Raw genomic sequence first — 15,874 nt, 5'->3', positions numbered from 1 at the left:
AATGCATATAAAGGGAAGGGGGCATTTTGCGGGTTTACCGTTTGAATCAAGTGGCGGGAGGTGAAAGCAGCCATGAACGCCGTCGTTCCCAAATCCTTACAGGAGATCAAAGCGGCGCTCTTTCAAGGCTTCGAGTCCTTCAACCACCTCAAGCACATCCACGCTCGGCTTCTCCGCTCTGGCTTGCACCAGAACAACTATCTTCTCAACCAACTACTCAAACTTACTCTCAACAGTTTCCACAACCCAAGCTACGCGAAGCTCCTTTTCAGCCAAACCCAACACCCCAACATCTTTCTATGGAACACTGTGATTCGGGGTTTCGTAACCAACGATTGTTTCCATCAGGCTATTGGCGTTTTCAATTCGATGCGTGAAATGAGCTGCTTGCCCAACCAGTTTACTTTCCCCTTTCTTCTGAAATCTTGCGCCAGGCTTTCGGATTATGAACAAGGAGTCAAGTCCCACAGCCTTGTAGTGAAACTGGGGTTTGATTATGATGTGTTTGTGAATACCGGGTTGGTTTGTTTCTACGCGAAATGCGGACTTTTAGAGGACGCCCACAAAGTGTTCGATGATCTTTCTGATAGGAATGTGGTTTCCTGGACTGCGATAATGAGTGCGTATATTGAGCTTGGGAGGTTTAGGGAAGGAGTTGATTTGTTTCATAGGTCGTTGGAGATGGGTTTGGTGCCTGACAGTTTCATCCTTGTTCGGGTATTGTCTGCGTGTGGTCATTTGGGGGATATGGGTGCTGGTGAGTGGATACATAGGTATATGGCTGAAACTGGAGTAGGAAGGAATGTGTTTGTGAGTACATCTTTGGTAGACATGTACTCAAAATGTGGGAACATGGAGAAAGCTCGCCATGTGTTTGATGAGATGCCTGAGAAGGATATTGTTTCATGGAGTGCTATGATTCAGGGATACGCAGCAAATGGGCTTCCCAAGGAGGCATTGGATCTATTTTACAGAATGCAAAGAGATAACCTTTCTCCAGATTGTTATTCAATGGTTGGTGTACTTTCTGCATGTGGGAGATTGGGAGCTTTAAATGTGGGTGAGTGGGCTAGTAGCCTGTTGGACAGGAAAGAATTTCACTTCAATCCTGTTTTAGGCACTGCACTCATTGATATGTATGCAAAATGTGGGCAAATGGCTTTGGCTTGGGAGGCGTTTAAAGAAATGAAGGTGAAAGACCGTGTTGTTTGGAACTCCGTCATGTCCGGCCTCGCTATGCACGGTCACGTTAGATCTGCATTTGCGTGCTTTGGCCAATTAGAGAAACACGGGATTAATCCTGATAGGAACACCTTCATGGCTCTCCTTTGTGCTTGTACTCATGCTGGTCTTGTTAACGATGGGCGCCAATATTTTGACAGCATGACTCGCTTGTATTTCTTGAATCCGGAAATTCAGCATTATGGATGCATGGTTGATCTCCTTGGTCGCGTTGGCAGGTTAGAGGAAGCTCATTCGTTGATAAAAGGTATGGCGATGGAGCCTAATGCCATTATTTGGGGGGCTCTATTAGGTGGATGCCGTTTACATCGTGACACCAAGTTAGCTGAACATGTATTAAAGCAGTTGATTGAGTTAGAACCTTGGAATTCAGGAAACTATGTTCTTCTGTCAAATATTTACTCTGCTGATCATAAATGGGATGATTCAGAGAAGATCAGATCAGCTATGAATGAAAGAAAAATTCAGAAGATACCTGCATATAGTTGGATAGAAGTTGATGGAAAAGTTCATGAGTTTCTTGTGGGAGATAAATATCATCCAATGTCAGATAAGATACATGCTAAACTTGGTGAATTGAACAAAAAGTTAAGGGAAGCAGGGTATGTTCCAAAAACAGAATATGTGCTATTTGACATTGAAGAGGAGGAAAAGGAGCATTTTGTGGGCTGCCATAGTGAGAAGCTAGCAGTTGCATTTGGTTTAATCAGCACTAAACCGAATGATGTGATCCGAGTAATTAAAAATCTTCGCATTTGTGGTGATTGCCATACCGCCATCAAGCTCATCTCAAAGATCACGGGTAGGGAAATTATTGTGCGAGATACTAACCGTTTCCATTGTTTCATTGATGGATCATGTTCATGTAGAGATTATTGGTAAGAGTTCTACACATAACTTATTGAGTTTCAATCACATATTAGAAGAGGCTGGCATCAAAACTAGAACCAATTTTCTCCATATGTGCTCTTGATTAGCATGATGAGAGATCTGTTTTTGGTGCAAATATCTTGAAATGTATGAATGAAGCCGGAGCCATAGTATCAATGGGCTTACTATGGAGAGAATGGAATGATGAAAAAAATATATGGCTTGAATAGGTGAAGAGAGGATTGGTTTGTCTTTTGCAATTTTTTAAGAAGCAAAATTCAGACTTGATCATTATATGCTTTCTGCTCAGTATATTTAGTTTGATAATTATTCAAAGGAAGGCTCTGACTCAGATCTCTTTGACATGGCAAACCAATCAGTCTTTCGACCTTGCAGTTGACAAACAGATGCAATCGTAAGGTAAAAGTGAAGTTCCTTGTGGCATCCTTTATGACATCTCCCCATTACTTGACAACAATTAGCACAAAAAAGTCCGGCGGACTATTCGACCGATTACTTAAAGTCTTGTTCTAGCAACAATGTGGGACTTATGAAGATCCTTTGTGCACAAAGTATACATATAAGGGGGGACTGACGGGCTGACAAGAAACTGCTGAAGAAGAGACTATGCAGAGACAAAGACAATAGTTGTTGGCTGATAGCCAGCTAATTAGGTTAGTGAATTTGATTAGTTGATAGTATTAACTGATTGTAAAAAAATATTGGGTAAATTAGTTGATAGTTGATTATATGTAAAAGTTAATCGAAAAAATTGTTTTGAGTAGTTTTTTGAATTTTAGCCTTTTTAGAACAATAAGCTGTTACAAAAAGTTAATTAATCAAATACTTATGTTGGTTGTTTAACCAAATCAAACAACTAATAGTGATCAAATAAGTCAAAATCGATGGATTTTACCAAACAGGCTAATACCATTCAAAGACATGTTTTTTGGGATATATCTCTTTCATACAATGGAGGAAAAGAAAAGCTATTAATGGCATTTCTGTTTTGGTCATTTTTTTGTAGGATTTGCAGAAAGCAACCAACACCCAGAAAAAGTTCATTGCAGGTAAATTTTAGGTTTTAACATTTGCCAATCAACAAGAAGTTCAACTTTAGAAAGAAAAAAAAAAATCTGAAATTATGAGCCATCAGGTGAAGTACTTCACCATCTGAACTTCTTTCTTCTTGAATCCACATTTCTCATAGAAAGGGATATTGTCTTCAGAGCAGTCAAGAATCACCTTGTAACACCCCATGGAAGAAGCATGATTTGTGAGAAACTCAACGACCTTCTTCCCTAGTTGCGATCCACGAGCCATGGAATCAACCACCACATCCTCAACGTGCCCTACTTTCCCACAATTTCTGATAAATTTCCTCTCTATGAACACGCTTCCAGTTGCGACGATCTTCCCCGACCGGGAATCCTCGATCACGCATATCAGATGGTCGTCGCCCAATCTCGCGAGCTCCTGGAACCGGCCCTGGAAATCTTTGTCGCTCACGGAATCGCACACGGTTAATTGCTTCAACAGTTCGATGAAGCCCTTGTCTTTGTCGGAAAGCTCTAGTTTTCTGATCTGGTAAACTTCACCTCCACCTCCACCTCCGCCGCCGCCATTATTGAGATCTTGCATCTTTCTCCAACTGCAGAAGGTTTGGCTTTACACTCACCTTAAATAATTATGCAAAGAGACTTAGACAATGGCAGCTCCAAATCTACAGAATTCTTAGCTTAGAATAGATGACGACATTAAGAAGCAATTTTTGTGTGTATATATGCTTTGGTGGAGAAACTTTTTTATTTTTTAATAACTCAAATTTTTTAATTTCACCGGCAAATAATATTATGACCCTTATAAATCTATATATATTCCGAGTCCATGAGAAGATAAATCAAGCATCATTATACCATATACAATAATAATGTTAATGTGTTTATTATTACATTTCAGTACTTAAATTTGTCGATCACCTTTTCATTTTTAATATATTGTAAGTGGTTAATAGCATTAGCTGATTGTAAAAAATGTTTGGTAAATTAATTATAATTACTTTCTTAAAAGGTTATTTTGAACAGTATTTTTTTAATTTTTAACATTATAAAGCAATAAATTGTTTCAAAAAAATAATTAATCAAACACTCATGAAGTATTTAACCAAATCAAACAGCTAATAATGATCAAATAAATCAATCAATTAACTTACAAATAAACTAACTATATTACCAAACATGACCAGAGTCTATCTTTCTCGTCAATGTCTCCAGCTTTCTCTAGTTTAAATTTATGTTTATAATTTTCAGAAATTGAGTTTAAAATTCAGTGCACCTTTTCTTAATATAACATTCATAAACTAGTGTCTAAAAGATGTAAATGGTAAATTTTCATAGCCACTAGATCCTTGGTTACACTTGTTGATAAAGATGGTTGATTATAAGTAGGGATAGTGTAGTAAGTTTCAGAATCCTGATAGTGATAGAAGTCTTGCGAATGAAACAGCAAAGAGTAATATCCAATAAAAACCAGTATATAATTCATGTCTTATCTCCAAGTAAAATGTCAGTAAAAACCAAAGCAGTAAAATCCATGATATTGATAAAACAAAAATATTGCTGTTGGAACAAGGTAAGACTCCCATTCTTGGATCACCACCCTACAGAACAAGAGGGACTTAAAAGACGCGAACCGGCTTCCCCATGGTTGTCTTCAAGTACAAGCACCTCACCTGTTTGAGCAAGGACAGAGTATAAGGAAACAAATGAACTTGTAACGGATCTAACAGAACTCAAGTGTGGTGTGGGACTTACGTTTTGCCAGTTCTTTTTGAGGAGTGAAACGAGAAAATTGACGCTCATTTGGACGTTTTGAAAGATCTGCTTCTCCTCCATGGAGACGTTACCAACAGCAACGCCCATACAGAGCACCTTCTTGAGCTGAAATTTTACTGTAGCTTTTGTTTCGTTCACCTTTGTCTCTAAGGACTCCTGATGTGTAACCAATGTCGGAAACTTACCTGTGGTAATAGGGAAAAAGCATTAGCCTGGCCTTGAACATTCAAGAATCCATGGTTTCCATCAACTAAAGGGAACGTCAAAAATACTATGGAGTTTAGATTACCAAAAACTTATCTTTTTTATGCCAAAATTCAAATATATTCACATTCAATCTGACTAATTGTACCAAAGCTATGTAATGGAATGTTATAGGAGATTAAAAGATATACATGCCTGCCTTGTTAAGACCAGGACCCAAAAGACGAGGGATCTGTTTAATAACAGCTTCAGATGCTAAGAAGGCATGATACTTCTTAGCTAGCTTCTTCACAAGTTTCTTGTTTTTGTTGAGTTTCTTCAACCCTTCAACATCCATATATTCCATGCCGATTTTCTCAGCCTGCAGTATAGAAATTGACGGTGATACCAAGTCAGAGTACAGTTTTCCAAACATCTTTCACTCACCAAAGGCACCGATGATTTATAATTAGTCAATTGTCCACGTTACATTTTGTTTTTTAATGTATTCTGTTCTACATAAAAAGTATTGCACCAGATCAATTACATGTGGAAGAAATCTAGTCTAGGAAACAAGAAGCAAACATAATGGTTAGACAGCGTGTCATGTCTTTCAAGTTTATCCAACGTCAAACAAACGCAATTTACATACACAAGTACAGTAATCATCTCCGCTGAATCATAATCCATCTATAAATGTTTTCCAATTAAACTTAGTACAATTCATACAAACCAAAATATTTAGGCTAAAAGGAATGAATTTGTACCTCTTCCACATGCTGAGCATCACCAAGCATGCACACTTTCATCTTAGGGCGGGGAATGTGAGGCAGCTTAACAGAACCACTGAAACGCTTGTCCTTTTGAGGATCATAGTTCTTTAACCCAATTTGGAGCTCAATTGTCTCTGTGAATTTGCGATTCTTCTCAGCGGAATCCCCCTTTATTTGGGTGATTGCTTCCCTCAAGGCATCACTTTGTAACTTACTACACAAAAACAACCACCAACACCAGATCAGTTCAACCAAAGAGAACCCATATCTCTAAATTCTTCCATCAATCAAAATGGGTTGAAGATTAAAGAGTTGCTTAAATTAGTATCCCTCCAACAAAACTAGGTCAACACCTTCAAGAACAAGCACAAGGACTACAAAATCTAAATTCTTAATGCAAAAAATGTGTGCACTGCACACCATGTAAACAATGCCACCAATACCAAAGATCAATCCTTTAGCTTGAGAAGTATTAACAAATCACAAAATATTACGAAAGCAGCTTCCTTTTGAGTAATATCAAGCACAAAACACCTAAAATCTGCACTGTTCTCTCAGTTAATTAGAATGCAAATCCTCGCACTTTAACCAGAAACCTTATACAGACTACTCGAAACTACCTTTCCATTCAGCAAATCAACAGAAACGCAAATCGAAATACATATATCGGTAAAATATAACCAGGATAGTTTGCAGAAATTACCTCATGGCAGAAGATTCCTGTCTTCCTTGCCAATTATCTGTTTCAGCAATTAAAAAGAAAAACAACAGAAAATAAGTATTACAACCTTGTATCTGTGTGCATAAACAAATAGATTAGAAGAATACAATGTATGAAATTGATTGAGAGATTCCGAGAGTTAACCTGAGCTGCCAAGTACCGAAGAATGAGACTGACGGAGATGAAGAGTAGAGATAATAAAGCTAGGGTTTTGGGCTATGAAATGTCAATCTTGCCCCAGCTTTTTTAACTTTTTCTTTTTTCCTTTTCAATTGTTACCTTCAATATTTTATTATTGAGTTAATTCCACCGGAGGTCCTATGTCTTTGGTGACAATTTCAAATTTAATCTCAGACTATCATTTTTTAGACACTTTTAGTGCTTCTCGTAATTTTTTTTTATTTTTAGTAAGAACATTTTTGTCTCTTCATATTTTTATTTTTTTTCGGTTTCAACCAGTTTAATTGATTTAGGACTTTACTAAAAATTTGTTGAAAAATATGATTACTAAAAATCAGAGGTTACCTAAAGTTCTAAACCAATTAAACTGGTTTAAATCGAAAAAAAATAACAAAATAAAAATATGAAGAGACAAAAATGTCCTTATTAAAAATATAAAAAATCATGAGAATGACTAAAAGTGTCCAAAAAACAATAGTATGAGATGTAAAATGGCAAAAACGATAATCTGTAACTAAATTTGGAATTGCTACCAAAGACAAGGGGCCTCTAGTGGAATTAACTCTTTTATTATTTTACAATCAACTAGTGTATTGTGTGTGAAGAAAGAAACTCGCATACGAGTAAAACTCGCTTTTATATATAATATATATGTTGTAAATCATATGTGATATGTAAACCGCATTATAAAGATCTGTGTAATAAGATTAGTCAATAGTGTATTCAATAATCGGAATTTTGATATGATAAACATATTTCACTCCCTCGACTACCATACTCATTTCAATGCACAAAATTGTTAGTTTATGTGTATTTTATTTTTTAACACGACATACGATATTCTCACTACTATAAAACTAATTATGACTCAGTGCAACAAGGTTTTACTATAAACTATATATTTGATATATATATCTTATAAGTTAGCATGAATGCAATTTTTATTTAAGATTTATATATTTTATTAAAAAAATGTTATATTTTATTTATAGTTTAAAATAAGATATAAGCTATATCATTATACGTACATACTACCTCTCATTTAAATAATCATTTCAATCTCATTACTTCATTTTTTTTTTGTTAAAAAATGTTAACTACAAGAATACAATGGACTATCCATGAAAGTATGAAACCTCTAGGTCGAGGAACTAAATTCTTTAGCCACCTTTTTTTTTTTTTTTTTTCCCACACAATTTATGTAAATAATTTACTAAAAGAGTATTTGGAAAATGATTTATCAATCAAATTTCAATTTGTTTGATTAACTTTAGTTTATTTGACGATTGGTCAAACATCTAATATGAGTGTTTGGTAAATAATTTTTTGACTTAACTTATTGATGCCAATAAACTAAAAATGAAAAAAATATTTTGAATAGCTTATTGATACAAGTTTATTGCATTTTGTTTTAAGATTCTAATATACCCTTAATAGTTATTGGTTATTGAGGTGTTTATACTCAGTCAATTTATATTCAAATTTACATTTCTAATATCATTAAAATCGCCTAGAACGCAACATATGAATTAACTCCCTACCTAAAATACACACATATAATTGTGTTAACTGGTATGTTAAATTATTATTAACAACTTATGTTTATTATATTTTAATATTAAATTATTATTAATTACATACTCCGTATTATTTATTTATAATTATAACAATATTAATATTAAAATAAAAAATAAAAAATAATTAATAATAACACAATAATAATACTGATTAATAAATTATAAAACTATTTAAGAGTCAAATAAATAGCACAATATACTTATGTCTTATATAACATTTTATATATAATAAATTAAAAGCAAACAATTAATTTATTAAATACATTTCTATAACCAACTAACAGTATCAATTAGTCAAATTAAAACACAATCAACTATTAACTATCATCTAAATCAATTTATTGGCTATTCAATTATTATGTGCATATTTGGGAAGAATTATTATGTGCATACTTGATACTTGCATGAATTTTTATTTTATTTTTACGGTGTAATATAATTTTTGTCGGGAAATGTTTAAAAGTGGCGTGGCAGTATGTATGTGACCGAGTTTTTGCCGCGTCTTTGTTAATCAATAAAAAGCCGAGCAGCGAGTTTCTCACCATTAATTTTGCAGCCCGAAACTTTCCAGCTCCGATGAAGATACAGAGGCTTCTCCGTCGATTGGAAGCCAGCCGGCCACCGGAGACGGCGGCGTACCGACTACCGACCGTATTCGCATCCTGTAGCGGCGATGAAAAATTGAAAATCCGTATCGGGGAAGGAACGGACCGCATCCTCTTGCTGTTTCCAGTGCAAGGTTTTAACTTTTGGTAAATTTTGAATTTTTTGAGCTTATGTTATTGAATTGAGTCAATGCAGCTTAAAACAAGTGTGCGATCATTTCGATTTTGCTTTGAATTTTCAGTGGAGTTGTTCATGCAAGACGCTGATCGGTAGTGATTGCTTCAGGGTTTAGCAATTACATGCAATGCATATCGCAATGGTAATTCTGGTTTTAGAGAATGAATGTGCTGAAATTGGTATTGGATTGACATCAGTGATGATGTTTGGAGTTTAAAAGAAGGTGAAATCTGATAAAAATTGGAAATTTGAACCATACAGAGAGGATTAGATTAGATCAAGAATGACAGTTCACAATTTGAGATCAGAGATGTTGAAACTATAAATTCTAAGGTGTTCCCACTTATCCTTCTTTCAGTTCTTTGTCTCCCCTCTTTACTGTGAAATTAAAGGTTATAGTTTGGATTTCTAATTGGATATTGGGCTTGCATTAGGGTCATGAAAATGAAGTCAAAATTGCCTTTTGGAATGGATCTAGTTGGCTGCTTGCAATCTGTGGGCAAGATCTAACAGTTTGGGAATGGGAAGCTTTGCCAGGTAAAGTGTTTCAGTACTTGAAGAACACCATGATGTTGTGATGGTGAAATGGCATCCTTTCATGGATATTTTGTTTTCATGTAGCTGTGATGAATTATTGATGATACTGGCAAGGTATACGAAACTTTCAAATGTGCTTTTCTAATCCCGTTATGGTATTACCTATAACTACTTACTTGTTCTCATTGTCCATCTCCCTTACAAGTTACCAAATATTGTGCTTGATGTGCCAAACTTTAGGTCTGGGTATAGGATAGTAATAGTTATTGTGATAATTGACGTTATGCTCAAACCTAGACAAATTGCTCCCACCATGCCACACTTTTAATTTGTTCCATTCTGTAGAATACACGCATAATTCTTGAATTGCCTACCATCCTTTAATTTGTTTAGGAAGTATGGTGATTACACTTGCTCCATGTAAGCCTCAATCAAGTCATATGTTGTTTTGACCATGTGGTTTTGAATTGAACTATTGTTTGTCAAAAAGTTCAAGTATTCTTAATTCACGTGTGAAAGATGAGGAGACTCCACTTCTTGCAGTGGGCACACATAGACAGTGTGGGATCTCTCTTCTGATCCCAGCAGTGACAAGATGGATTACCTGTAGGTATGCAAATCTTTTATATCTTTCTTGATTTTGACACTAGAATATCTGTTGATGTTCATATAGATCTCTAACCGTTAGTTTTTTTGTGTTAATATTTAAACTGATTTTCCAGTGATGATATAACCCTAGGGGGCGTATGGTTCATGGAATGTTATATTACCTTAGGGAATGTTAGATTGCTGGGGTTGTTAGATTCCTGTGTTTGGTTTAAAACTGAGGTATGTAATATAAATCTGTTTGGTTGAAGAGTTATATGGTAAAATATAGAAGTAAATAATTTAAAATTAATTAACTAAGAGCTAGAACAATAATTAACTAAGGCAATGTATTAAAATGACAAAATTAGCAATAAGACAATGGAATGTGAGAATACTTAAGAAAGGGGAGGGTATCTCACATTCCCTTGCAATAGCTAAAAACCTTTTGTGGAGGTTATGTTACATTCCTTGGGGAAATTGCATAACTTGAACGAAACATGGGAGTCTTATATTCCCATGCAAATATAACCTTAGTTATCTTATATAACTTGAACCAAAGGCCCAAAGGTATTGATTCTGACATTACGAAAATGCTGTCTGGCGAATTGGGAATGGAAATACACCTCGGTGAGCACTGCTAATGACTTTTATTTTGTATTCTATAAATGCGCAATCCTAATATATGTGTTTGATTCTCATAACTTAATTTCATTGATAAGCTTTTAGCCCATAGTTAATACTTAATACAACTTGAATATCAAAGTTAATTTAAGAACATGTGTGTCTGGACTTTTCTGGATAATCAGATATTCAGCTGCTGATTGTTTATGATTGATCAGTATATTGCAATTAATTAGGCTAATCATTAATTGTTGTACTCCAGATCCAGGATTTGACAAGTGAATACGATCAGATCTTACATTGATCACTTAAGAGCTAGAGTGCATAAGCACATTTGTGGTTCAATTCACCGTACAAATAGCTTACATCCCAATATTCTGCTTATTTTATTTGTTTTTCACATTTCCGAGCAGTTTTGTTTTAATTCTCAAGGAAACATATTTGCGCTCTCTTTGGTTTAATCGTCAAGGGCTCAAGGTGGCAAGTTTTCTTTTATGTCCTAATCCACATTGATATGTGGCTCTTTAGGTTGGTGTCACTCATCATTTACCTATGGAATATGTTTAGGGAAGGGATATTTGCTAGTGGAGCAGCTGATGATGCCATACATTAGAAGATGATATCATGTTAAAGAATTCTAGGTTAAGCCTTCCCCCAAGTAAGAGTCAAACCGACCCGACTTGGGTTGAATCTGGATTAGTCTCACAATGATAGAGATATTGGATGTTATATGCAAAAAATAAATAAATGAAGATGATGTTGTAGTTACGTACAACAAACCCCTTTCCCCCTTGGTGCCATGATTTTTTGCTCATTGGCTAATACACCCACTCTTTTATAACTATTTAGCCTTTGTCAAATGTTTTATAGCTAGCTAAGTTCACCCTCCTGTTCCAAATTAAAACATGAATGAGTTAAAAATTATGATGTAGAGTATCATTTCTTCTCAGAAACTTACTAACCTCGGCTAAACATTGAAAGATGGGTGCTTATGTTAAATGATGAGTTTAAGCTATAATCTAGTGAGTTTGAGTACAGTAGCAGTGTAGTACAGAAGTCTATAAATTTTACTCGATTGGCATCTTTGGAGTAATTAAGAGTTGGTTTCTGCATTGTTAATCAGAGCTTTTACTGGGTTGATCTCTTTGAAGTAACAGTTTGATACGACTTTGTATCAAAATAGGCACTACTTTGAGTGAGAGCTGACTCTAGAAAAAGACGAAAGGGAGAGGGAAGGAGAAGTGATGATGACGTAGCGGAGAGAAAGAAGATATTGATGAAAAAGAGGGAAGAGAATTTTCTTGGGTGAGATATATGTTTTTATTTATTGCTTAGCCACACAATAAAAGAGAGGTTATTATAGTATAGACTCCGTCAAGTCTGGTTTTCCATCATTCACTTGTGAAATAACTTCATTGAGACTCTCCGAGTTATCTTTTGTGTGTGTGTGTGTGTGTGTGTGTGAGGAGGAGGATAACAAGTGCAACGAAAGCATATGCAACCTTATATCAAAATAGGCACTATTTCGAGTGACTCTAGACTCCAGGAATAGACAATAGGGAGAGGAAAGAAGTGACAAAGAGAGAAAGAAGATACTGATGAAAAAGAGGGAATAGAAATATTCTAGGAGAGATAAATGTGTTTATTCCTTCCTTATCTACACAATACAAGGCCACAAGGGAGGTTATTATATAGACTTGTCCAAAATAAGTTGAGAGGCTTTGCTTTACTAATAGGTGCATGGTGCAAGGTTCGAATCCTACTAATTACCAAAAAAGGGAGGTATGAATTTGGCTTTATTGTAGCACTATTGTACATTAGTTCATGTATTTAGGGACCTATAGGCCAGTTGAGATACATTCCGCATTTGGAGGCTTGTAGGCCAGTTGAGACACATCATGCAATTTACTTCATCCAGAGCAGGATTAGTGTAAATCATGTAGCTAGCTAGCACTAATAATAGCAGCCAATTATTCAATGCTAATTATGATAGCAAATTATTCCAATCAATTATAAACACAATCATTGTTCATCCAATATAATGCACATAGCCATCCAACCTTTAGTTCTTCAAGTCAGGAACCCATGGTGTGTATCACACTTAAAGTTTGTGCATCGTTTAATCTGATGAAATTTTGCTTGCTTGGCCTCTTTGAAGTAACAGTTAGTTTCTTCAAGTCTTAATCAGGTCAATGGCCCAGAATACAATTAAATTGCTTCTGGAGAAGGAAAAGACTCATGAAATGGATGTGAACATGTGTATTGTGTGGGATGGAACACTACAGTAAGATTGTTCGCGGATGCAGAAATGCATACCCAATGCTCTCATTAATGTTCTATTTATTACGTTTTGAATCCAAAACTTGACTTAGAATGAATCAAATAAACTCGTTTAATTTTGTTTGAATCACAGGTCATTAATCTTCCACGTACCCGATCTCAGGAGTTGGCTTAGCTTCTCTATCCAAACAACAACAAACTCTCATTCCGATCTTGTTCTATACCTTGATGTAAGAGTTACTTAGTTCTCAAAACTTTTACTTCAATTTGTTTGTCTCAATCATATACTCGTTCCCTTTTCTTCTTTCGATCTTTTGTATACAAGGAATTGAAGAAAATAAAGTTAAAACGAGCCAACAGACTATGGACCTTAAACAAGCCAAGGAGTTAAAAATTATGGTGAGTTGCCAACTGTTACATATCATTTTAAATTCAACAATTTGGGACAGTCGGTAAACAAACTGTTAATGCAACTATAAGATCGAAACTTGAAATTTGGTCCGGTTTTAATTTCCTCAGACTGTGGGGAAAAAAAATTGAAAAATATTTCTTTGTTTGAGACTTTAGTGTCAAATCAAAGCAATATAGACAGCTCGGTGTATCGGTAACTTAATAAATTCCCTGTTGGCGACGCAAATCATTACCAATGATGATTGAATAGATTTGAAGTGATTTACATACAGGTCGAAAATTACTTTTTTTTTTTTTTTTTGAGAGTGTAATGTAAATCTTGGCTCGAAACACTCACCGACTTAAACAAACAAACAAACAAAAAAAAACACAATTAATAGGATGTTATAGAGCTAGCTAAGAATTGAACATGTAATTTTGTGAATACCAAAGTAATAGGCAGCTCATTTGATTACCAAAAGTGAAGTTTAGAAACAATGATCCGGGATCGAGCCTTTCAGATGCTCTGTTGAGAGGTGAGACTCTTGCGATTGAAGATTAACATTTTGGGAATAATACATTTTATTTATTGGCTGCGTGGACATGGTTGTCAGTACTTTTAAAGTTAGCTGCACATGCTATTTCGTGAACTCCGAGGTGACACGTTAACGGAGGGTTATAATCACACAAAGATCGATCTTGTCAGAAGCATAATTATCTTGTAAGTTGCAACCCTTGCTACGAGTAAAAGTGCTTAAAAATGTACAACTAATTCCCAGAATATATATAGATAGATGTATATATTTTGATCTGATCTCTTGAATTGGTATCTGACATGGAAGTACACTGCAGATTATTGTGATCAAACAATTGAGGAAAAAATATCCAGAAACTAACGATGGATCGCATAAGCTATAAGGGTACATACGTAGTGGGGAACTCGATCGATCATGTGATGACTTAGGTTTTCGAGGAATTTAAGGAAATTAAAGGATGGATCAGCATTCAGCAACTGTTCTCGATCCTTAATCTGCTGGAAGTAGCCCTTCTTCCTTCCGCCATTAAAGCTTCACGAGCTGACATTATATTGCTATTCATCAAAGAAGCATCGAAACCGCGGCAATCGGTCCATTCCTTGAGGAGATCCTCTTGGCCCCAGATATCCGGGATCCAAACACGCCCTGCAACTTCCACCCGGTGCCTCTTTAGCCTCTCCCGCCCCGTGATCTCCGCCGCCGCCGCCGCGGCGTCGCCCGGGCTGCACCCTTGAACCCCAGTTTCTCCTCCGCCGTTGGGTTCACCATGACGACCTTTCTCCTCTGATGAACAGCTTTTCTGCGGTTTCTTCTGCTCTGGGGCTTCGCTTTTTTTACCCCCCAAACACGCCCGCCGTCTGGAACCCATATCCGACTCTTCCGCGTTGCTGTCGGACTCGCCGGCGTTCTTGAATTCCCGGCGGCGGGATGTTGTGTTGGCGGTGGGATGATGATGCTGCATGGATGAGAGATGTGTGTTCGTTGTATAGAGAGAGAGAGAGAGAGAGAGGGTTTGGGTTTGGGTTTGAGAGAAGATTTTCAATTTTTCATGTGTAGAAGATTGCATGAAGGGTTAGTGATTTTATATATTGTGTGGGAGTGAAGAAAAGTAAACGGGTGGGGTGATGGTTGACACGTCACCACAAAGTGTGTTTTGTACGGTTAGTGAGAGTTTTACGTGTCTCTCATTCTAGATTTCTTTTTTTGCAATTGTGTGGTTTGGTTCACTCTTGATGAACCACACAATAGGACTGTACATACAAAAGATTGCCCTTATTTATTAATTGATTAGCTTGTAAGAAAGCCGGTCATGTGTTGCACACAATACGTGTTAGAAGAAGTTGCGATTGGCATGGGGTGTGTTGTGGAATAGGTATGATATATGAGTCATGAGTGGGTTTGTGGGTTTTAATAATAATATCGAGGGAAAATCGCCATGAATATATTTAGTTGCGGAGTTGTGAGTCATTTACCATAGATTTACGTTGAGTTGGTCTAATAGCTATATATGGAGATCAGAGTAATACTTAGTTGTTATCGAAAAGCTGACGTAAGAAGTGAACGATAATTAGGTGTATGGTCGTCATATTCATCGACAAGTAAATGATTGTGTGGATTAGATGACTATTCGTGTGTATTTGATACAACCCTGAGGTTGTATGAATTGCTCTTTTTCAAGTCAAGAGCTAAACTCCAAAAATGGGAGAGAAGAGACATGACTGTGCTTCGAGTGGTAGCTCAACTCCAGACTATCATTCGA

General features: G+C 36.0%; 3 protein-coding genes and 1 long non-coding RNA gene across 4 annotated transcripts; 2 read left to right on the top strand and 2 right to left on the bottom strand.

The window, feature by feature from the left end:
* The first annotated feature begins 48 nt into the window (after positions 1-48).
* On the top strand, positions 49-2,232 carry LOC109180916 (putative pentatricopeptide repeat-containing protein At3g08820). The gene has a single exon (XM_019330635.1). It carries the CDS (start codon positions 73-75, stop codon positions 2,122-2,124), a length of 2,052 nt encoding a protein of 683 aa, XP_019186180.1. The 5' UTR covers positions 49-72; the 3' UTR covers positions 2,125-2,232.
* Positions 2,233-3,040: 808 nt separating this feature from the next.
* Positions 3,041-3,926, bottom strand: LOC109180917 (glucosamine 6-phosphate N-acetyltransferase-like). The gene has a single exon (XM_019330636.1). It carries the CDS (start codon positions 3,751-3,753, stop codon positions 3,265-3,267), a length of 489 nt encoding a protein of 162 aa, XP_019186181.1. The 5' UTR covers positions 3,754-3,926; the 3' UTR covers positions 3,041-3,264.
* A 683-nt stretch (positions 3,927-4,609) lies between these two features.
* LOC109181739 (60S ribosomal protein L10a-like) lies at positions 4,610-6,848 on the bottom strand. The gene is made up of 6 exons (XM_019331641.1): positions 6,768-6,848; positions 6,606-6,642; positions 5,897-6,116; positions 5,346-5,511; positions 4,926-5,131; positions 4,610-4,843 (listed from the first exon to the last, which is right to left on the bottom strand). Exons 2-6 carry the CDS (start codon positions 6,608-6,610, stop codon positions 4,790-4,792), a joined length of 651 nt encoding a protein of 216 aa, XP_019187186.1. The 5' UTR covers positions 6,611-6,642; positions 6,768-6,848; the 3' UTR covers positions 4,610-4,789.
* A 2,061-nt stretch (positions 6,849-8,909) lies between these two features.
* LOC109181740 lies at positions 8,910-13,573 on the top strand. Its single transcript, XR_002054253.1, has 6 exons — positions 8,910-9,132; positions 9,228-9,496; positions 9,598-10,310; positions 13,098-13,193; positions 13,323-13,419; positions 13,515-13,573. It is a non-coding gene; the product is annotated as an uncharacterized LOC109181740 (long non-coding RNA).
* Positions 13,574-15,874: the final 2,301 nt, after the last annotated feature.

The sequence above is a fragment of the Ipomoea nil genome, unplaced genomic scaffold (genome assembly GCF_001879475.1).
Source record: "Ipomoea nil cultivar Tokyo-kokei standard unplaced genomic scaffold, Asagao_1.1 scaffold1043, whole genome shotgun sequence".
NCBI lineage: Eukaryota > Viridiplantae > Streptophyta > Magnoliopsida > Solanales > Convolvulaceae > Ipomoea > Ipomoea nil.
The sequence above is the reverse complement of the archived record's forward strand: the minus strand, read 5'-3'. Positions and strand labels throughout refer to the sequence as shown.

Excerpts from the sequence above, each read along its gene's own strand:
- LOC109180916 (XM_019330635.1), top strand. The coding sequence starts at position 73 with ATGAACGCCGTCGTTCCCAAATCCTTACAGGAGATCAAAGCGGCGCTC.
- LOC109180917 (XM_019330636.1), bottom strand. The coding sequence starts at position 3,753 with ATGCAAGATCTCAATAATGGCGGCGGCGGAGGTGGAGGTGGAGGTGAA.
- LOC109181739 (XM_019331641.1), bottom strand. Across the intron at positions 5,512-5,896 it reads ATGCTCAGCATGTGGAAGAG|GCTGAGAAAATCGGCATGGA; the intron begins GTACAAATTCAT and ends TCTATACTGCAG. Across the intron at positions 4,844-4,925 it reads TCAAAAAGAACTGGCAAAAC|GTGAGGTGCTTGTACTTGAA; the intron begins GTAAGTCCCACA and ends TTGCTCAAACAG.